This window comes from Ambystoma mexicanum, chromosome 9 (assembly GCF_040938575.1).
Source record: "Ambystoma mexicanum isolate Mex_15411 chromosome 9, UKY_AmexF1_1, whole genome shotgun sequence".
Lineage (NCBI taxonomy): Eukaryota > Metazoa > Chordata > Amphibia > Caudata > Ambystomatidae > Ambystoma > Ambystoma mexicanum.
The window spans coordinates 267,090,633-267,111,918 of record NC_090931.1 but is presented as its reverse complement, the minus strand read 5'-3'; the positions used below and the strand labels follow the sequence as shown (position 1 = coordinate 267,111,918).

At 46.3% G+C, this 21,286-nt stretch overlaps 1 protein-coding gene across 3 annotated transcripts in view; it reads left to right on the top strand.

Moving 5' to 3' along the window:
- RABEP1 (rabaptin, RAB GTPase binding effector protein 1) overlaps positions 1–21,286 on the top strand; it is a 1,480,178-nt gene that overhangs the window by 859,831 nt on the left and 599,061 nt on the right. For all 3 annotated transcript variants that reach the window (XM_069614603.1, XM_069614604.1, XM_069614605.1), the window contains exon 11: positions 7,547–7,663. In XM_069614603.1, the coding sequence (XP_069470704.1) occupies positions 7,547–7,663 (117 nt within the window). The remainder of the gene's footprint in view (positions 1–7,546; positions 7,664–21,286) is intronic.

Below are 21,286 nucleotides of genomic sequence, written 5' to 3'. Positions count from 1 at the left end.
TTGATTTGTAGATGACTGGGGGGGGGGGCAGGGATCCATAATAATAATAATATTTAGCATTTATATAGCGCTACGAACCCTCAGGTATTTGAGCGCTGCTTATTATTACCCACGGTGTGTGCTGCTAATTTTTTGACTTCGGAAGGATGAAAGGCTGAGTTTGGCCCTGCTGAGATTCGAACCTGCATCAGCAGGCTCTGCAAAGATATCAAAGCGATCGCTCTACTCGTTGTGCTATCTGACCAGCTAGCCTGCTTTCTTGCTATATTTTACCAGCTTGACGAATGTCTCCTGAGATTTGCAAGACGTTTTGGAGTTTTTGCTCTGGCTTCTCGTTGGATCCGGTTGGTTGTGTGTTAGGATTGGTCGGTCTGTTTTGTATGATTTGTCGGATGTTGATTTTACTTTTGAAATGGTCTGACAGGTTGTTGCATACTTTCTGTGAAGGTATTGGAGTGTTGTGTTGTGGCACCAAGGTGGGTTTCTCATTTTGTTTACGATGTTGAACATTTCTTTTTCGTGTGTTGGTGGCTTTGGTGATTCTGTCATCATAGTGCCTTTTCTTTGCCTTTTGAATTTCCTTCTTGTACGATCGGATTTGTCTCTTCAACTGAGTTTTCTTACCATGGTCATATTCTTTCCTCCATTCTAGATCCAGCTTCTTGTTGTTCTTTTTCATGGTGCTTAGTAGTGCGGTGAACCATTTTGCCAATGCTCTTTTTCTTGAGGGGTAAATAGTTTTTCCGATGAGATGTTTTCGATTGTATCAGAAATCCATTTATGTAGTAGGTTTGTTTTTCCGTCTAGGTCTGCCTTCCTCAGTTTGTTCGCAGATGGTTTTGTCATCTCCAGTTATTCTAATACGTTGCTTGCTTTGACAGCTTTCCAGTTTATTTTTGTGGTGGTTGGGAGTTTGAGGGCTGGTTGGTAACTTTAGTTGGTAGCGTGATCACAAATGGAATGATGAGATGGTCGCTCCAAAGTATCTGGCGGTGCGGTGGTGATATGTTTTTTGTTAACAAAAATTGCATCAAGTGTGTTCTCTGCGGAGTGTTTTGCTCCTTTGACCAGTTGTAGTTTCACGGTTGCTAGTTGCCTGATTTAGTGAGCTTTGTGAGTCAGTGTGTTTTCCTCCGAACCAGATGTTGAAGTAACACAGGATTATCAGATGATCATGTTGGATGGCTATGTTGGTGATGGCTTCTATGAAGTTGTCTACGAAGGTTGCATTGTATGTCGGTGGTCTGGAAACCAGCATGAACTTAATGCTTGTTTTTGGATTCGCTGATAAGTGTACGACCATGGATTCGCAGTTCTCGATGTTTAGAGGTTCATCTGTTTTTATTTTCAGATGTTCTTTGAATGCTATTGTGAGGTCTCCTTTTTTTCTTTCCTGTTTATCTGTAGGCATTTGAAGTTGCTGTGGAGGCAGCTTTGGAGTGTGATTTTGTAGTTGTCGTCCGGCCATGTTTCTTTGATGAATAGGATGTCGATACAGTTGTCGCACAGCAGGTTGAAGATCTCTGTTGAGTGCTTTGACATTGATCTTGCGTTGATTAGGTTGCAGTGGATTTTTATGATATATTTTGGTTTGTGCTTTATTATCCGTGTTGTCTTCTGATTAGTGTTTTGGTTTTCTTCCATGTAGATTTCCGGTTGGGGTGGTGGTGGTACAGTTGTGTTTGTGTCGTTGTCTAACAGCTCTTCTAGGTTAAGTCTTAGGATTTTGATTTCTTAGGTTCCTCTTCTAAATTTTGTGGCTTTGGAAGGTTGGGTCCTCTTGTTTTGTTGATATATGGGGTTAGGGCATTGATCGTGTTCTTGTTCCCTATAGCTTTGTCTGTCGTTCTTCTGCATGGTTGTGTTCTGTTGTCAGTCTTTCTTGAATCGTTCGTTAGGTTGGTTCGTTCCGGTGAGTGGTTGTTTGGGTGGTATGGTATTAGGTATAGAGACTTTTATCTTCTGTCGGCGGTAGTTCTGATTTCGATTTTGTCGGGGGGGGTGTGTCCTGCAGTTGTGGATCTGTGGTGGCGTTCGGTTGGGTTTGTTCTTTCTCGTGGTCCTATTCTTTTTCGTGTCATTTTTGTGTTGTTTGGCGGTAGGTTGTGGGGTTGATTTCAGAGTGTTTCTCCCTTCTGGTTTTTGTTTGGGTTGTCTGGGTCCGGTTCCTTGTTAATCAGTTGGTTTAGGTTTCCTTTGAGTTTCCTTCGGGGTTGAGGAGGTTGAGGTTGCAGGGATGGTAGCCGACGTGCAGTGCTTTGCCGGTTAGCTCGATTTTTTGTTATGATCGTTTGATTGTATTGGCTTTTCCTGGTTGGTTTTGTTCGGTTCTTTTCTTCCTTGTGTGTATGATTGTGGGCATGGTGCTGTCATCGCGCACCTTCAGTCTTTCGTGCTTAGTCTGGCTGTCTCGCAGGGTTAGTCAGGGGTGATGCAGGTTTGTCTGATAGAAGCTTGTGGGCTGTCTGGTGGTATAGCTTGCTAGATAACGTGTATCTGGTTCAATATGTGGCTAAGGTGAAAACAAACTGTGTGTAGTTGGTGGCTGGGGGATGATCTAGTCAGGGGTTATATAGCTAGGGCAACTCTGTAGCTATTCATTTAGGTTCAATCCGAGTTCTATCTCAGTGTGGTGCCGGCTAGTATTCACAGTTCTGTCTTAAAGTGGCTGAGGCCAATGGTCAGTTTTCTCTAGATGAGACTGAAGGCAGCATTCACAATTCTATACTTAATGTGGCTGAGGCCAATGATCACTGTCCTCACTAGATGTGACTCAAGGCGATATTCACAGTTCTCTCGAAGACCGACGCCTGTCAATATTCACAGTTCTATCCCATTCTGGTACAGGCTAGTGTTCACAGTTGTATCTTGATGTGGCAGAGGCCAGTGGTCACAGTCCTCTCTAGACGTGACTCAGGCAACAATTAACAATTCTCCCTGGGTGCGACACAGGCCAATATTCACAGTTCTATCCCAATATGGCACAGGCGAGTATTCAAAGTTCTATCTTGGTGTGGCTGAGGCCAGTGATCGCAGTTCTCTGTAGATGTACGCCAGCTCAGAAAAACAGGGTGAGAAGCCACAAAACACAAGAGAAACCCACCAGAATAACACATACTGGTCATAAAACGATTAAAAAAAACACTCAAACCGCTCCACAGGAGCACATTAAACAGGCCAAAAAACGGATTACAATCAATGTACAACTACTCACTGAGCATCAACCAGCCCCTAAGACTGATTCCTAAGTGGTTTCCTTAGGAGATCCTTCGAGATTGCAGTCCAGAAGGCACGTGGAAATGGCTGCCACGAGCAAGGCAGAGACGCACATGAATATTCTAACCAATTGCAAGGGGGAGAGCAGGGACTGGGAGAAAGCTACAGACAAACAAAGGACTACACCACAGGGACTGCACACTCTAGATGCAGGCCAGCTCAGAAAAACAGGCTGAGAAGCCACAAGCACAAGAGAAACCCACCAGAATAGCACACACTGGTCAAAAAAACAATTGTAAAAATAAACACTCAAACCCCTCCACAGGAGCACATGAAACACGCCAGAAACGGATTATAATCAATGTACAACTACTCACTGAGCATCAACCAGCCTCTAACGCTGCTTCCCAAGATGTTTCCTTAGGAGATCCTTTGAGATTGCATTCCAAAGGCAAGTACAATACTTATTTATGGTACAATAACAAACAGTGGCTTGGTTTGAGAGGGTTTCCCGAGGCCCTGATGTTACTCTTGATCCCAAAGAAAGGATTTTAGGGTGTTCCTCTGTGAAATGGGATACCTTGTCCCCAAGAGGGGAATATTTCCCTGTGACGTCCCTCTTGCTGCCACCCGTAGGAGGAATATTGCATATCAGGCTCACCTCCCTAGCCTCACAAGGAAAGGTTCTAGTCTGAGAAGTGACTGAATCTCGCGATTCGTCAGTGTGGCATAGCTCAGTGATAGTCTCATAGTAACTGGGGTCATCAATATTTGGTCCATATATATTTACTAACAGTAGCTCAGTATTTTGCAATGTTGCATGTACCAGTAGATATACATATCTGCCCACTGGGTCTTTTTTTGTTTGAATGTGAATTGCAGCGATTTGTGGATAATCTTTAGGTCCCCTCTCTATTTTGTAGAATAAGATGTGAAAAACCGAGAGCTCCCTCCAGGCTTTAGCAAAGGTATGATTGACAGTGGACACTGCATGCGTTTCCTGCAGTAGTAGAACATGTGCCCTATGCCTCTCCATGTGTGCGAGAGTCTTCCTGCCTTTCACTGGGTTACTCAACGCTCTAGTATTCCAGCTCAACACTATGGCAGCTTGTGTCATTACTGGATACAGTCAGTTCCATTAGAGCAGGTCTAACTGTAAGTGTCGAAGCCAACTTTTCCCCACCTTCAGTGTCTAATAGCACGATGGACAACCAATCATTTTTAACATTTTCCTCCGCATCCCTGTGCCCTTCCTCGCTGCCATGCCAATCACAGCAGCGTCAACCCTGAACATTTCAAACAACAAAAACCAAAACAAATAGAACTAACAATCTTGCATGGTGGAAGGGAAGCCACTCGCACTCTGGTTCACCAGCACCGCCTGAGTAACGGTCAGAATTTTCTATAGCACATACTTTAAGAAGCCCAAAGAAGGGAGGAGAGTGATATTCCAAAAGGAGAAATTGCAAGGATAAAATGTAAACCTGTATCACTAAGCCGTCAGTCATGATCAGTGGAAGCATTGCCAGGAGAAACACCCCCATTGAGCACATTACATGGTATCTAAAAATTGGATTCTGTGAAAGCAGTAGCTTACCCATGGATTGTCAACAGATTTCTTGCCTTTAAGCCGGAAACGCAATTGGGCTGGAAATAGCATTGCATATGCAATAGACCTGTCACACAGGAGTTTTTTTTACACCAGCAAAGGTCTTTCGTTCTGCCTGAACAGCCGCTGAGAAGTGTGGATAAATGTAAATCCTATTTGAGTCATTTCTCTGTTCACCTTTTTCCTCTGACTAGAGGTAGTATTCAGTCCTGGTCCCTGTAATTTAACATTCGGCTATTGTAGGCCTTGGTGGAGCACTGTCAGCTTAGGTGCGAGGCTATGTGCTTGCTCCACGGTGAAGTGCGGGGAAGGCGTCACTGAAGTCAATAGGTCATTGTGCACTGATCAGATCCCGTTTTCTGCCTCTGTGATTTGTGCTTTCTCCTTTTCCAGTTTAGCCCGCAGAGTGCTAATGTTTGTCGTCATGTCGTCTAGTTTTGTGTTCACTGAGGCAAAGCCAGACTGCATTAACTAGAAGAAGCTGTATATTTGGTGCACCTTGGTCTAGACATTGTTACACGGCGCCCACAGTCACACTCTCCTGTGCCCCAGCCTTATGGGTCTGTTTCGTAAAGGTGTACATATTTCCCTGCTTTATAGAGCCCCCACTACTCTTCATCCTGAATTGAGAGTGCCTAGCGAGTAGCAAGCAAATAGCTTCTTTAAACAGGTGAATGGTAGGCGGCTCCACGGACAATAGTAATGAGTACAGTGCAGGAGGCACTCCACCCTCTCTAGAGTAGCTCTGTACATGTTGGTATCACGATAGACAGTCTGCTGGAGTGGTGCCTCAATATGTTCATTGTGCCTCAGAGAGCGTATCCCAAGCAAATATTGCACCCACCTCAATGCCAACTTTATCCAGAGCCTGCTGTAGCAAACCCTGGACCAAACCGCAGTGCGGAGTAAGCCGGCGTAGCTTACTTTTCCATCCTGATGAAGGCAAGCCACATACCAGCCCGATTGAGTAGCTGAAAAATGTGGCCGAAACACACTAGTGTCGACTACTTATCTTCTTCTGTCACTAGTTTGTCATTTTGCACTGTCTAGTTGTTGTACTGTGATGTATTCTTTAACACACGTTATGTGTAGACTGAACTCCCTAGATGTTCTAAGGGACTATACGTGTTAACCAGTCTTAGGCTCCAGCCCAATTGACTGGATTGATTTGTTTCTGTATTATGTACAAGTTTTTTTGCCAATGATGTGTGTCCCGCTGTCAACAAAACTTTTTGGAAGTTTATACTCTCTGATGCATTAAAAGCTTTGTGGAAAACATTATTTTTTGACCCACACAGCATATATGAGTTACTCTTCTTTTCTGTCACTCAGGTAATATGATGAATGTGTGTATGCTAAGTCACCCTGATCATTACATGTTTATATAGTCTTTAACCGACCTGGGTAGATCAGGGCCGAGCCAGGTGCCCTATTTTTGTCTGTTTGTAGAGCTGACAGGCTATGATGCTTCATATACATAACCAGCCCACCACTCCTAGCAGATGACTGGCTAGTATCCTTCACTGAACGTAAAATACTATGCGCTCACTAGCTGGCAACCGTTAGGAGGCAGAGTACATTGCTTCGTGTTGGAAATCTGTCAATGTATTTAAGGATTGTATTTTTATGGGTTTCTTTTGTTCATATTCAAATTATGTTGAACATGTTTTGAACATGACCAAGATGTTGATGGTGAAGTATGTTAAGAAGTAAAAAGCATCGCCTTCTCTTTGTCCTTTGCCCCTCCACCCCCAGACACATAACTTGAGTTGTGTCCCTACAAGAAAAATAATTGATTTAAATAAGATTTAGATGAGCTTAGGGGATTGTACCTTAGTTAACAGTGAGAATCTGTTTGTGTCTATGCTTTAGAGCACTCAAAAAGTCAAAGCACAAGTTAACTATCAAGCAAAGTTCTCAGGTTTATGTAGCAAACCTTACTGGCTGTAGACACTAGTATCCTTTTAAATAAATGTTACCTTGCATTTGATTACATGTACCCAGCAGTTTCACTATCTTAGACAGAGTTAGTTAATATCTTATTAGAAATGTAAGTTTGTTGTGTGTGCATAGGCAATTTGAAGTTCACTTTTAAAGACCACATTTTTATCTCTGCAAATCTACAAAATGCAGTGTTTCGCAAGTGTGATTAGGCGTACCAGTTTGTATTGCCAGTAGCAACATTACTGCTATTATCCCCTTATGCATTTTAGATTACTACATAGTATGTCTAATATATCGCCTTTTTCCATTTTCAAACTGACCAAATGTTTACATCAACACGTACTATTTATCTCTGTGCTATTCAGGAGTGCTCCCATTACAGAGAATGTTTTCTGTAGTGAAGCAGCTACTTCGGTTGGCAGACGTCTCCTGATCTCCTGCATGGCATTATGCAGTGAGATGAACATTTGAAAATGTTTCGTCATTTAATAGATTTGTAAATTATCGTAGTTATGCTGAAGTAGAACATTCCTGTAATGCATAGAGATGAAAGGGCAATTATTTCCATATTCTGTATGAAGAAGATATTAAACATTTACTTTTTGGGTTACGTAATGGGCTATGTCACAGAACAATTACTTGTGGACCACGGTTTCTCACTGTGCTATTGTTGCCCATCCTTTGCATCAAAATTCTACTTTGCATTACAGCAGTTATAAAGAAAAAACACCATTGCTTTGTTTATCATATTTGAATTGTACTGCTGTATTCGTGCAGGTCAAAAAACTTCAAGTGATGTTAAGGCAAGCCAATGACCAGATGGAAAAAACTGCGAAAGATAAACAAGACCTAGAAGAGTACATGAAACAAAGCACCGAAGACACTACTAGCCAGGTGAGTGAATGTCTTTTGGGGCCACCTAAAATGTACTCCTAAAAGGGAATGTCTCCAGTTAATTTGAGTACATGGGGAGTAATAAAAAAACGTTTAAAGGGCACCCTAGTCCTCAGTGTGCTGTCATGTTTTGTGTCGGAGCTTGCATTTTTGATAAGGATGGACTTTGGGTTTGATGTAGTGTTTATATATTCTCCTTAATAGGTTAATTCTATGAAATATTGCATATTTGTTTAGGATGTTTATAGTGCGCAATATTTTGTATTTTTATGATACTTTGGAGAACTTATTGGTCTGTTTTATGTCATGCTTTGGCATCATGTGACAATTTTTCTGGCCTCTGCTAGCACTGCAAATACATCTCGGGGTTAGAGTGAAATTGTTTGTCGGAGCTTTTGAGACTGTGCCACGTACGTAGGTTATCTGGTGTTGGGAGCTGCTAGACTGGGAATTGGCCCACAACCTGGAGTACAAAAATAAGTGCATTTCAGAGAAGAGTATCCCTTAGTGCAAGCGCTTCCCGAAATAAAGCTATAACACCATATAAATTGCCAAAAGTGTATTCAGAAACTATACATTAAACATACAGTTTTTTGATTTGTGAGTTAGTTGAAGTGTGTTCTAAATATGAAGTAACAATTCTTGCAAAAATATTGGATATCTTTTTATAGTTCCATAATTAAAAAAATGTTAGACATCGTAGAACTGTGCCAACTGCATGGCCATTAGTTTCGCCCTGCAGCTTTGTCAAGGCATTTCATATTCTAAAGTGAGCTTAATTTGTTGCTTACTCCCTCTTATACTTGTTGACTAAACATATGCAGAGGTGTTGGGAGGTAAAGGTAAAAAAGAAGGGAGATCAATCCAATAATAGAGCCATTATTTGGAATTACACAATATGCAAGCAATTATCCGATTGAATATAAGTCGATTAATAATAAAATAAAAAACATACCATGAGAGGAGATAGTACAAACAAACGATCATGGGAAGAAAGAAAAACAAAAATGTATCGATTAATTGATCATGTCAGATACGTGGGAAACGTCAAAAAATTATAGCAAAGTAACTATGGCAATGACCTTATGCGAGTCTTGTCAGCAATCTGTTAGTCCTTCACGTGTGGTCAGTGGAAAATGAAGTTCTGTGAGAAAATGTAATAAAGTACAAGTGGTACAGGGTTGCTAATTTAGAAATACAGATAATCTAGTGCAAATATAATATGAGTATGTACCTTTTGTTCTGATTACCCAATATTCAAGTGGGTTTCCATATGTTGTTTCTTTTCTCTGCTAATTGGCAAAATATATTGGTGGCTACATCGCCTTCTTAAATATGGTTGGGACTGGACCCAGGAGAGCCAACCGAATAACCTCTGCGTAAGCAGTGTACCTCATAAATACACACTGTGAATTAAATGTTCCATCGAAGCAATTGCATTTTAGATTAAAGTTTGTACTTCTGTATTGTCCTGTAATGTGGCAATTCTATTTGTTCACAGTTTCAGATGCTGTTGAGGGGCTCCACCTGGCTGTACTCGGAAGGGCGATAAAGTTTGTCCTCTTCTTCGACCCCAAGCGGTAAGGTATTGTCAGGTGCCACCACCAAGAGTCAATTCTCATCACGATACAGCACGGCTACCGGCACAGTTGTTGAGGTTGTCGGGTTGAGGACTCTGTGCCTACCAGTGCAATCTCTGAGGGTGATGCTTCTGCTTTGGCTGCAATACCCAAGCTGTATCCTCCCATGTCTGAGGCCTCTCGTGGCTCAGGGCATTCGCGCCATCCTGCCCAGGGCATGGTGCAAGGCTTCAAAATGGTGGAGAGGCAAGAGGCAGAGCCTGCCAGACCGGCGGCCTTTTTGGATTGAACTTGGAGCCCATCTATGCTTTCACCCATTGAATGGGCTTTGCAGATAGACCCCAGTGCCCTTCCCTCTGGAAGCGGCAGTAGTCTTTATTGTACAGGCATCTGGTCTCCTCTGGGGTACATCTACCCATTGCAACCTTATGGCTACACACTTTAGGCGCCTCAGTGCTTTGACCGGGATTGGAGGCCCAGTGCCTCGCCCGGCTGGGCCCTAGGGATACCATGGCTAGCAAGGACTGCTTCTTCAAGTGCTTCCTCTTCCTCATGCATTCCCCTCAGTTGAGGGGGATCCTGAAGGATATAGTAAAGGAGGTGATCCCACAGGTGGGTCCTCCTCCCGTTCCTCCAGTGCTTTTCAAGTGCCGGTTCCTCCCCCGGTCCAGGCCATACCAGCTGTTCAGACCCCTCCACCTGTACCAGCAATGCATCCCCCTCAACAGCCATTGGGCCGGTCTTTGGCCCCGGACTTAGCGGGGGACCCCGCCGGCACCTGTGTCCCAGGGCCCAGCCTCCCTGCGGTCTGTCAAAAAGGGCGGATGGCATCCGTTAAAGCCTTTCATGACCGCCTTCACGGCCTAGCAGAGTTCTTTGGGGTCCCTCTTCTGAGGAAGCCCCCCAGGAGTCAAGAGTGCTAGCAGTGGTTTTGGGCAAGCGCACCACTATCCGTTCTTGCATCCCTCTACAGAAGGATGTCCTGCAGGTGGCGAGAAATGTCTGGTAGAAGCTGGACAGCAGGTTCAGGCTTACGGACGGGGGGAGCCAATCCTCCTGGCATCCCACCCGCAGCCCAATTCTTCAGTGGTGGCTGCAGCCTCAATATATTTGAAATCATAGTCTTCATCGTCTTCCTCCACGGGAGCCACCTCAATTTGTCTTTCCCAGGAGGACAAGGTCCTTGAGTCTTTGGACAAACACAGTTATGCCATTTCAGGACTGCATCTGTGTCAAGCCAATGCCAATGCCAAAGCCTTTTTAGCCGTGGCTAACCAGAATCTGGGGAAGGTGCTCGGAGAGTTTCTGCCCGACCTCCCTTTGGAGAGACATGCCTCCTTCAAGGCCGGTCTGGCGGATGCCTGGGCTGTTGCGCTGGACCTTATGGAGTCTTCGGTCTCCCACATTGTCACAGCCAGCTGTGCCTGAGTCTCGAGATGAGAAGGATGGCGTGGATGCATGCCACTAAGTGTTCGTCTGACATGCTAGAGCGGATACTTAATCTGCCCTTTTAGGTCATGGACCTCTTTCATTCTTCAACCAATGACGAGTTGACAAAAAAGAAAACCTCTCTTCAAACCGTCAAGTGCTTGGCCATCCTGACAAGGCCAGGGCAAAAGTCCTTCCCTCAGTCTCGGGGCAGGACTGAATTTAAACCCTAGATTTGAGGAACTTGGTGTGATGCTAATGGCGCTTAACCCGATTGTCCAAGAGTGAAAACGTTCTGTTTGCTACTGTTGTTCTAAAATGCATCAACATTATCCATAGAAGGTTTAACTGGTTCAAGGGCGTGGCTTGCTATGGAGCCGTGAGGAGTGCCTGGGAAGGGATCCCGAGTGGATCCATTCACCGATTCTGTGTTGACAGCACGTTGCCTATACCCGAGGCATGTGGCAATATTATGAAGGTGTGTGGAGCCCTGTGCTGAAGTTTCAGCTGATCCGGAGATCCTGAAGTGTTACAAAGAAGCGACAGGAAAAGGTGCGATGGCTGCCAACACGAAGAACAAAGGAGCCTAGAGGAACTGTGGGAATGTTTCTACAAAAGAACGTGCAAAAACATCTTGAGCGGGCGACCGCGTGGAAATGCTGTGGCTGAACTGCCCAAGGAAAGCGGGTATAACATTGCGGCACTGGGTGCTCCGAAGTGGCGTATGGCTGCAAATATGGAGCACTGTGAGAAGAGGAGGCTGTGGCCGTGGAATGTGCACAGTAGCGAGGACGCCTCGATTGTGTGTGCGTGGTTTAGAGGGGACACTAACTGGATTATGTGCTGCCTGCGTTCGGCAGCCGGCGATGACCCGCAGTGAGTCGGGGGGGGGGGCCAGTTCACCGGAGTAGTGAGGCATGTACTAAGCAGCGCTGGACTGGCCGCGGAGCAATAAAGGTGGTCGGCCAGTGTTGGGAGCAAACATCGGCGAGCGGCCCCTTGGAGGCCAGTTGGCTACATTTGCTGACTGCATGCCTCATTGCAGTGGAGCGGTGACCTGCCTATATAGAGGTCGCCCGTTTGGTTCTGACTACAAGGCACAGCCGAATTGCGTGAGTGTCTATGGGATAACGGGGGCGGCGGCATTCCGGGTCCCATCGGAAGAAAGTAGGTGTCAGATGGCAGTGCTGAAGAGCTTGACTCCAGCAGGCAGTGCAACAGAGGACCACACGAAATCTGTGTGGTGGAGAGAAACACAGCCCGGGTCCCCCATACCCTGCTCAGGGTAAGAGATGTAAGCATCAACGCTCTTGCATTTTTAGGAAGGGGGCTGCGGTGGACCCCACTCCCTGCCTGTGACGGAGATCTAAGGGCCCAATGGACGTCTGTACGGCTGCATCCAGGGATGAGGCAACGACAGGTGGTCGACGTGGGGCGCCTGTAGATGGACTCAATTAGTCCAATCAGCATTATGATGGAGATGGAGCGCCTATATCTGTACCCCGCTCGCAGGCTTGGCGTTTAGTTGCAAAACATAAAAGGTCTCTGCCGGTGAGGGGAGGCTGGTCAGCTTTGGATGTGGACCCTGCGATGTAACAGAGGTGTGGAAGCAGTGCATGCGAGCAAATCCTTTGGTACAGTGATTGGCGGCCGCAACGCGGTCTGGAACTGATATACCACCCCCATGCAGACGCCTTGAGAGGGGAGCTACGACCACAGTGGTGCAGGAGAAGCGGCGCACGTGCTGGGAGGCATTGGTAGAGGTAGTGGTGTTGGCAACTGCTGAGGTGGACTGTTACTCACGGAATTTTGCAGCAGAGAAGAAATTGGGTCCCTGTTGGGACGTTGGCAGGAAATGGGAAGGCAGTAGCTCTACTGTCAGAAGTTCAGTTGCGCAGACACTGGGGTGCCTAGGTTAGTTCCCGAGTGGGCGGTAGGCGGCCGCAGGACGAAGTGGTCCTTGAGAGGCTGAAGCCATTGGGTAGGGGAGTACTCCTATGACTGACTGGTGACCCCTTACGATCACCCACGGTGGGACACACTACTGGCAAGGTTGCCTTAAAAAGCCAATAAGCATAAGGCTGCACAGATGACACTGGATGCCGTTGCCAAGACCCCAAGACTGGAACTGACCCCGGCTCCCAAGACGATACCGCTGCCAGAGGTAGACCGCAATGCCCTGGGAAGTCATAACCAACTGCTCTCAGCAATTGCAGACCTGAAAGCTGCTCTGGGCGCACAGATTGACGAAATCAAAGTGGATGGTGGACTTCTGAGGCAGGATGTCAGAGGCCTGGCTGAAAGGACCTCTAATTTGGAAACCCAAGTTAAGGACAACACAGAGGGGCGCCAGTTGATAAGTAAAGAGCTCCATATCATGAAACAGAGGCTGAGCCTGCTCGAAAATAGAGCAGAAGAAGCAGAAGGAAGGGCCTGTAGGAACAATGTCCAGATCGTCAGTCTGCCAGAGGGTGCAGAAGGCAGGGACCCTACCACATTTGTGGAGAACTTGTTTTTACAGGAGATAGGTCCTGGGAACCTTACTCAGGGCTTCACGATTGAGCAGGCACATAGGTCCCTGGCGAGAAGACCCCCTCCGGGAGCCCCCCCCAGCCCATAATTGTTAAGGTCCTAAACTATAAGGACCGGGAGAAGATCCTGGCGTTCTCGAGGTGGGGGGTCCTGGGCAGGTATTCGGCAGACCTGAGGGTGTACCCGGATTACACCTTTCAGGTACAGAAGAGTCATGCTCAGTTGTGGGGGGTCAAGGCCAGTTTGAGATCGGCCAGTTTGAAATACATGCTTGAAGGTCTTGCACAAAAATCGGGCCCATTTCTTTGAGTACCCGGGCAATGCACAAGACTGGTTGGATAGGGAGAAGATATTTCCGGCCAAAGCTGAGACAGATGACCAGGACCAAGATCAAGGAGTTACTGGATCTGCAGAGACTAAAGGATGAGCTGATTAGACATCACGCTGGGCCGTGCTCTCTGGGGGAGGTGCGCCTGGGGATGGCCAGGGGATGATGGGGTCGACACCTGGGAAAGTTTGTTACTTGGCCCTGCACTCCCGCTTTCGTCGGACTTTGATCAACGGTACACCGTATGCTGTCTAGTGTTGGATCCTAAACACCAATAGATTACGCTAAGACTGTTGAAGCAATGGTGGTCGTCTTCGGGACCGCTTGGGTTTCTTTTTCCCCATGTGTGGTTTGTTTTTTTTCTTCTGATTTTTGTTTTTCTTTCTGATTTTTTGGGTACTTGTTTTTGTGCCCGCCGCACATAAGCCACTGGAGTACGTGCCAGTGGTGGCTGCAAGAAGCGGATAAGCCCGTCCGTGTGTAACTGTGAGGGGCTAATGTGTGTGGGGAGTTGTAGAGTGGGTAGTATGAGACAGGGTTTGCCGGCACATTGCCTGAGAGGGACCTACGTTGTGATATATGCCCAAACAAGTATGTTTTTTATTTTTTAAACATTTTGTATTAGTTTATTCAAACAAACAATACAAACCAACCATGCAGTGCATATAATGACATTCCAATTATACATCACTCAATTTTGAGCACTGCTTCCCTTATCCCACCCCCCGTTCTGAGCCTAATATTTCTCTCATTCTGTTCCTGCATCTTGCGATAGGGTCCCCCTTTCTGCAGGTTCCATTGGGTCTTGTGTTGCCCCAAACAACTCTGCTATTAATGATTTCCTGGCCATCAGGGTCTCTGTCTCCTCCTCCCCTCCAGCACTGCTTGCTTCCTGCCATACCTTAGTTTCTGCCCCTGTCCATTTCTGCAAGTCTTTCCACCACACCTCTACTCGCGGTCTGTGGCATGTCTTCCACCCAATAGCGATTCTCCTCTTCGCAAGCACATATGCCAGATCTTTAAGTGTACTCACATGCTTGAGTTTCGTTATCTAGGGAACCCCCCCATCAAGCAGGCCCACACTGTGTCCTGTTGGGTGTCCTGACCCACGTTTAAGCTATCATGCTGCAACATTTGGTGCTGTGGGCATAGAAAATTCAAGATGGCGGAAAACCCACATGTGCGCCGAAATCCAGGAAAGCTGCGCAGTTTGTGCGCCCACCAAAATGGTTGCCTCACTTGCCACCCACCAGTGCGAGAATGAAAGGCCGGGTTGCCATGAGGGAAATGGGTTGCCAAAGGAAAAACAGTAGCGCCGGTTAGCTTCAAAGCGCTTTAAAATCACCATTGGACTACCCGCACAGTAGTCTGAAACCATTGGGAATGGCAATGCTGATTGCCAAATGCAACCTAGAATTGTTGGGAATTCATTTTCTTAAATCCCAAAAATGGGTGCAGTACCAGTACTCACCACTATCCAAAAGCCGGCAGTTTAAAACCACCCTGTGTTTCTCTGAAGGCAAGCCAAAGTGCCTATTTCAAACATTGCAATATGTGCAAAATATTCACTGAACACCAGCAGACATTTGGTAGAATGGAGTTTTGTGTGCCTACAAAATCTGGGAAATGAAGAGCCCAGAACAATGCTTATAACAAAACTGGCTGAGCTATGGAGTCAGCAGTTTAAGTTGCACTGGATTTAAAGACACTAAAATCGAAAATGTTTAGATTAAATGAGTGACCTATGTTTGGTGTCACATGCCTTTGTAACTGTTGAAATGTCATAGTTTTGCACTTAGAATCAGCATTCTAGCTGCATATGTAAAAATGTTTAGTTTTATTTGAATGCAGGAACTGGGGAACAAAAAGTGACATTTTATCTGAAACCTGGCTTAAGGAACTGAATTCTGCCTGGCAACTACCCCCATCAGGAGTGAAACTTGAGTCACAGCTGTGTTCCCAGGCCTAGCTGCCCTTTTGCTGCTCACACTAAGGATATGCCATCTATCTGATAATTGAATTACCTGTGCTCTGCAGGAAAGTGAACAAAGCCCTGTCCTGGCTCAGGCAAAGGTTTTATTGGCAGGAGTCGTAAATGGTCGTAAAAAGTGGCTTCCTCCTGAGGAAAGGGGAGGGGCACTGCCTGTGAGAGCAAGCTGGCTTGGCAGAACTGGAAAAACCAGAAATTCAACCTTGTGCTGAGGGTAAACCACACCCCTTTGGAGCCAGAACATAACTCTAAAAAGATGAATAACTCATAGAGCGGACATGTGAAAATTTTATAAATGATACCATAATTCTTGTGATTTTTCTGCCCACAGTTTAAGAGGTTTTTAGACCCGGTGGCGTGTTCAGGGGGGTGTCAGCGGAAAAGTAGATATAACTCTAAATGTATGCATGTTAAAAATCTGAAACTTCATCAGTTAATGTCCCTACTCCCTGCGCACAAGTATGTAAAGTTGGGTCAATGTCAGAAAGTGAAAAATCAGTTAAAAAGTCAATTATGTGCCATTTCTGAATGCAAGCTCTTAGAAACAGCAGATTTTGACAGAGACATGGCTAAATTCAGCCACACCATGTATATGTAATTTCAAGCAACTGCGTAACTGTGAAATATGTCTTTTATTATCAAATATAGAATGTGTGCAATCTGACAGAGGAGTGTCCTATCTGCAAGCCATAAAATGACATCCCTCTGACTCACAGTTCATTCCCCAATCAAATGATAAATGGAAGTTTGACCAATTAGAAGCTGAGAGAGAGGTAGGGTCAGTGATGCTAGAACACACCCACATTCTAAGGACATAAAAGCAGACAGACAGGACAGATAGGGACCTTCAATTCCATTTGCTGCAACGCGCTCTGCCGGACCATACAACATCCAGAGATCCAGACTTTACCTCCATCAAACCTCCAGAGAGCCAAACTAGAGACTTCAATCTATCCAGAACTAGAGACCAGACCAGAGGGAGAAAGCAGTGCTGTACCCAGAGAGAAAGCAGTGCTGTGCCCAGAGAGAGACCCGAGCCCAGTCCAAAACCCTGACCAGATCCATGGCGAGGCCCATTTCACTCAAGAATATAGTGTGAGTACCTAGAAAACTGTGCAGAACCAATCTCTTAGTTAAAATAATATAATTCAATCCATTTTAACCTAAGTAGAACTGCAGCTTAGCAATTGTGTTATCCTGCCATCATTTTTAAAGCTGAAAAAGTGTGCGTTTAAAATTTCAAATCTGAAAAACGACCTTTATTCAATCGTTCATATCTCCGCAACCGTTTGTGCTAGAGACTTGCAGTAACTTTCATTTTGAGGCTGAGATCCTAGGCTTTCCTAGGACCCCAAAACGATAGAGATAGTCCTTGTGGTTCCTCTGTAATAGCGCTCGGCGCATCCGCGAATTTTACCGCGATTTGCAAATTTCTTCACATGTAAAAACTGCTGCTGCTTGCCTTCCATTTGCCAGAAATTCGTTTAACCTGCTAACTATCCCTGCCCCATTGCTAGTGTGAGCCTGGACTAATATTAACTAGATACCACTCACCCTGAACCTCTGAAAGGGAATTAAAAAGCATTTCCAGCATATTTCTCATCCATTGCTAGCACATATCAAAGCAATTTGGGCCTGTGTTTTCAAACTTCTGTAGTTTAAGCTTGCTGGGGTGAACTGAATCACATTTGATTGCATTTCTGAGAACTGTGTGTTTTCCTTCCATTTCCTTGCCTTGCATCAAGGGGGGGAGGGGATTGCCAGAGAAAAGTGATTACATTGTTTGGTTGAAATCATATTGAGTATTTTCTGTACTGCATTCATTGAATATTGCATCCACCTGAGCTTACATAAAGCATCCTCTACCACATTATACTTTTGTTCCTATTTACCAGTGTGCTACCTTATCCATTTCATGTCAACTCATTAGTGATTATAAGAAGTGTGCTAGTGCCAGATTCTCCGTTGTTGATCTTTATCATATCAGATTAAGTGTGATATTCAATTATTAATTTATTATAAAGTGGGATATATATATCTATTGTTTAATTTATCAAATAAACCTTTTAACTTGCAAAACAGAACTACTTCTTGGCTCAGTGGGGTCAGGGGGATTCCAAGAGAGGGGTGTTATATAGGGGTAGTCATCCAGAACGCATGAACTGGACATAAAGAGATATCAATAAGGGTTTTCATTCAGTATTCTAGACTAGGCGTTAACTTAGCTGTAGTGCTGAATTGAATCCTCTTACAAATTGGGGGCTCGTCCGGGACGTTGGGTTAGAATACCACTTGTGCAGCTTAATACAGTGTGCTAACTGACGGGATACATACATCCGGTCGGATCACCACGCTGCATTACGCTGTGAAGCATTCCTCAAAAGGGACACTCCAAGAAAAGTTCTGTTCTGCAAAAATAAAATACAAACTTCTGTAAGTCAGGACAGAGACCAATCTCTAGAATGACGACCTTAGTAGACATGAAAATAGCCAGAGAGCACCTCTTGCATAAGCTATTTGTGAGAGGTGAATGGACCGAACAGGGCCAGGATGTGTGGTTGCAGGCCATCACACAACAGGTCACTGAAACAGGGTCAGATATATATAGAGATCAGGGTCCCTTACATGTGGCCCTGAGTGAACTATATATGGCTCCTAAAGCCAAAGAGGAACACAATAAGATTGCCAGGATAGCAGCATACCTGTACCTATATATAGGAGACATGCAGGATAGATGTGCTGAAAGCCAAAATCTGGCAAATAGGCAACAGATGGCATTACAGAAGGCCCAATCTGACCTGGTCTCTTCTGAGCAGAGGCTGCAGAGGAGCCAGGAGTCAGAAGATGATAGTAGGCAGCACATCATTAAAATAAAGAAGGATATGGATGTGCTGCAACAGGAAAAGGTAGAACAGGATACCAGATTTCTGGCCTTGCAGAAGGAATACCAAGAAGGTTTGGACTCCCTACTGCAAAACCAGAAAAAGCTGGAGCAACAACTGGACTTCAACAGGGTATGTGCTGAGCAGGTAGTCACCTTGCAAGGCCACCTAGATAGAGTGAAGGCAGAGAGCAACAAACTAATTCTGAAAGACCTGGATACCCAGGCAGAGTTTGATCAGGAGCGCCAGAATGCTGGTGCCTTCCAAAGGCAAAGGGACGACCTGGCGGCACAGATGCAGGCTCTTAGTCAGGAAAGGGATACCTTAGGCCAGGAAGTCTGCCATTTAAAAAGAAAAATGGAAGAAAATCACCTGGCCCACCAGGGACTGGGTGACCTCTAAAAAGAACACCAGAACTTGCTAGAGCACACCAGGAGGGTGGAGGATGCTCTAGCAAGAAAGGAGCAGGCCAATAGGGACACAGCTCAGGAGGTAACCCTCCTGCAGCAAAGACTGGCCCAGTTCTCCAGGACCAACCAGGAAGTACAGAGGGAAAATGAGGCTCTCTGCCAGCACAATGAGAGGCTCCAGCAACAGGTAGCGATGCAGGAGAAACTGATAGTCGAGTAAGGCCTTAACAGAGGAACTGAAAGCACAAATGCAGGCTCTTGCATTGCAACAGGGAGCAGGGGCGGATAGAGATGAGGTCCGCTGGGAAAGAGAGACTCCTGATCATAACCGCAGGAGCCCTAACCCCAGGGGCCTTCATCTCCCCCAGTCCCTGGACTCTACCACCCCCATGTCCCCTGGCGCACATGAGCACAGGGCCGCAGGGATGGCAGATTACTATCCAGCTAAGAGTATGGGGCTCATAGGCCAGTACCACTCAGGAATGGAGGGGTGGGCATCCGGGTATGGGCACCCAAGTACAGTACAGTTCAATGGGGAACCCCAGGAGAGTAGGCCCATTAAGGGCATCCTGAAAACCTCTGCCCAGTTAGGTCAGTGGAGGGGGTACCCATCAAATCCTGGCAGCAAGGAGGAATCTGAAGACTACTCTGAACTGCGCAGGACACAGGAGACCAGGTCCCCACATTCTGCCAGCCATTCCCAGGCTCGCAGAATCCGGAAAAACCTGGTAGAACAGACGGGAACCTCTGGGAGCAGTGCCTCTGAGTCCGAGGAAGAATGGACAAGGGTTACCCGAACCAAAAAGGCCAATAAGGCAAAAAGGGCCTTGCTTAAGGACCCCTTAAAGCAGATTAAGGCGATCAGGAGCGTCATCACGCCTTACCATAAGAACGCTAAGTATTCTGTTTGGGAGCACTTAGAGTTGTTTGAACAAATGATGGAGACTTTCCATTTGAAGGACAGCCAAAGCTGTATTCAATATGTAAAGTGGACATTCTCCCCGGAATACTCCAGTTTCTTTGCGGGGCTGGAGGACCAAAATCATTTAAGATGGTCCACATATAAGGCGGCCATCCTGAAACATTTTTCTGTTCACAGAAATCCTCAAGAGGCTCGCAAGGCAGCCTACAATTTGCAATGTGGGGAGGATCAGGCCCCACAAGAATTTGTGCAGGAGTTAAAGCGTGCTTTTGCACAGACCACAAGAAAGGTGCGCACGGATAGCAGGGAATTTATAAATACGTTTTTCCATGCCTTGCCCAAATATATCATGACCCAGCTCGTGAGGGATTTTCACGAGAAAAGATCTTTAGACTGGGTCATTGAACAGGCTACCCGGATCTATGAGGTGCAGAAACCGATAGATAGCAAAAGTAATGCCCAGAAAAACCCCAAAGCCAACAGCACCCCTGCTGCTGCCAAGGTGGCAGAGGTAAAGGTCACCCCCGTTTTGGATTTGGAGATGGGGGGGCCTAAAAACCTGCCTGCACCTAATAATGCTAGGCCCAGGAGGTCCTCGGGTCAGTCACAGACAGGGAGCCAAGGAGGCAGCCCCACAAATGGGGTCCCTCGCTCTCCTGATTATGTAAGTCCCCGTTACAAGGGAAATCGACCCATCCTGGGTTATGTGTGGACTCCTCCGGCCCAAGGGGGGGGATCCAGACAAGCACCTAACCCAGGGAACTTCCCTCCAAACTTCCCACAGGAGGGCAGAAATTTACCAAACCCTGGGCAGAACTTGTTCCCCAGATATCCACCCGACTTCCAGCCCCAAAACCATCCATCCTTCTTTCCCCAATTCCCTGAGCCCAGACCACTGAATCCGGGAGAGGGGAGGCCAAGGGTGGAGGGGTACCCAAATCTTCCCAACCCGGGGTATTACCAGAGGAGGGACAGCTACCCTTCCCGGGATCAGCCCAGGGGAGAAAACAGGGCCCCGTATCAGCCTGAGCGGGTTTCCCAGTTAGAGCGCCAGGTTCAAAACATGGTGCGGGACTTGGGTCACATACTGAGGGCTCAGCAGAACCCTCAGATGGGCGTGCCGGCGCAGAACGCACCCAACTCTGGACCTGGTGCTCCAGAACAATGACGGGGGCAGCACCCCGATAACACACCGGTTCCCAGGGAGGAGGCACAAAGGGAAGGGGGGTGTAAAGCCTTGGAGGAAGCTTCCTTCCTCACTTGTAAACAGCCCCTGGAAACCCAGGAACCGGAAACGAAATCTCTTGCCCCTGAAAGTCTGCCCCCTAAGGAGCAGAGGGGGGGTGGGAGAAACAAAAGACCCAAACAGACTCAGTTTGAGGAGGAGGTACAGGTCTTCCAATTTGAGGGAGAGGGATCCTCAGAGGATCCTGGGAAAAGGATCTTCTCCTTCAGAGAGGGGGGAACTCCTCCCAAAGAAAAATGGGTCCCTAGGGATGCAAATCCAGACTGGGGAGATGTGGAGACTGAGTTACCGCCGCCCACCATCTC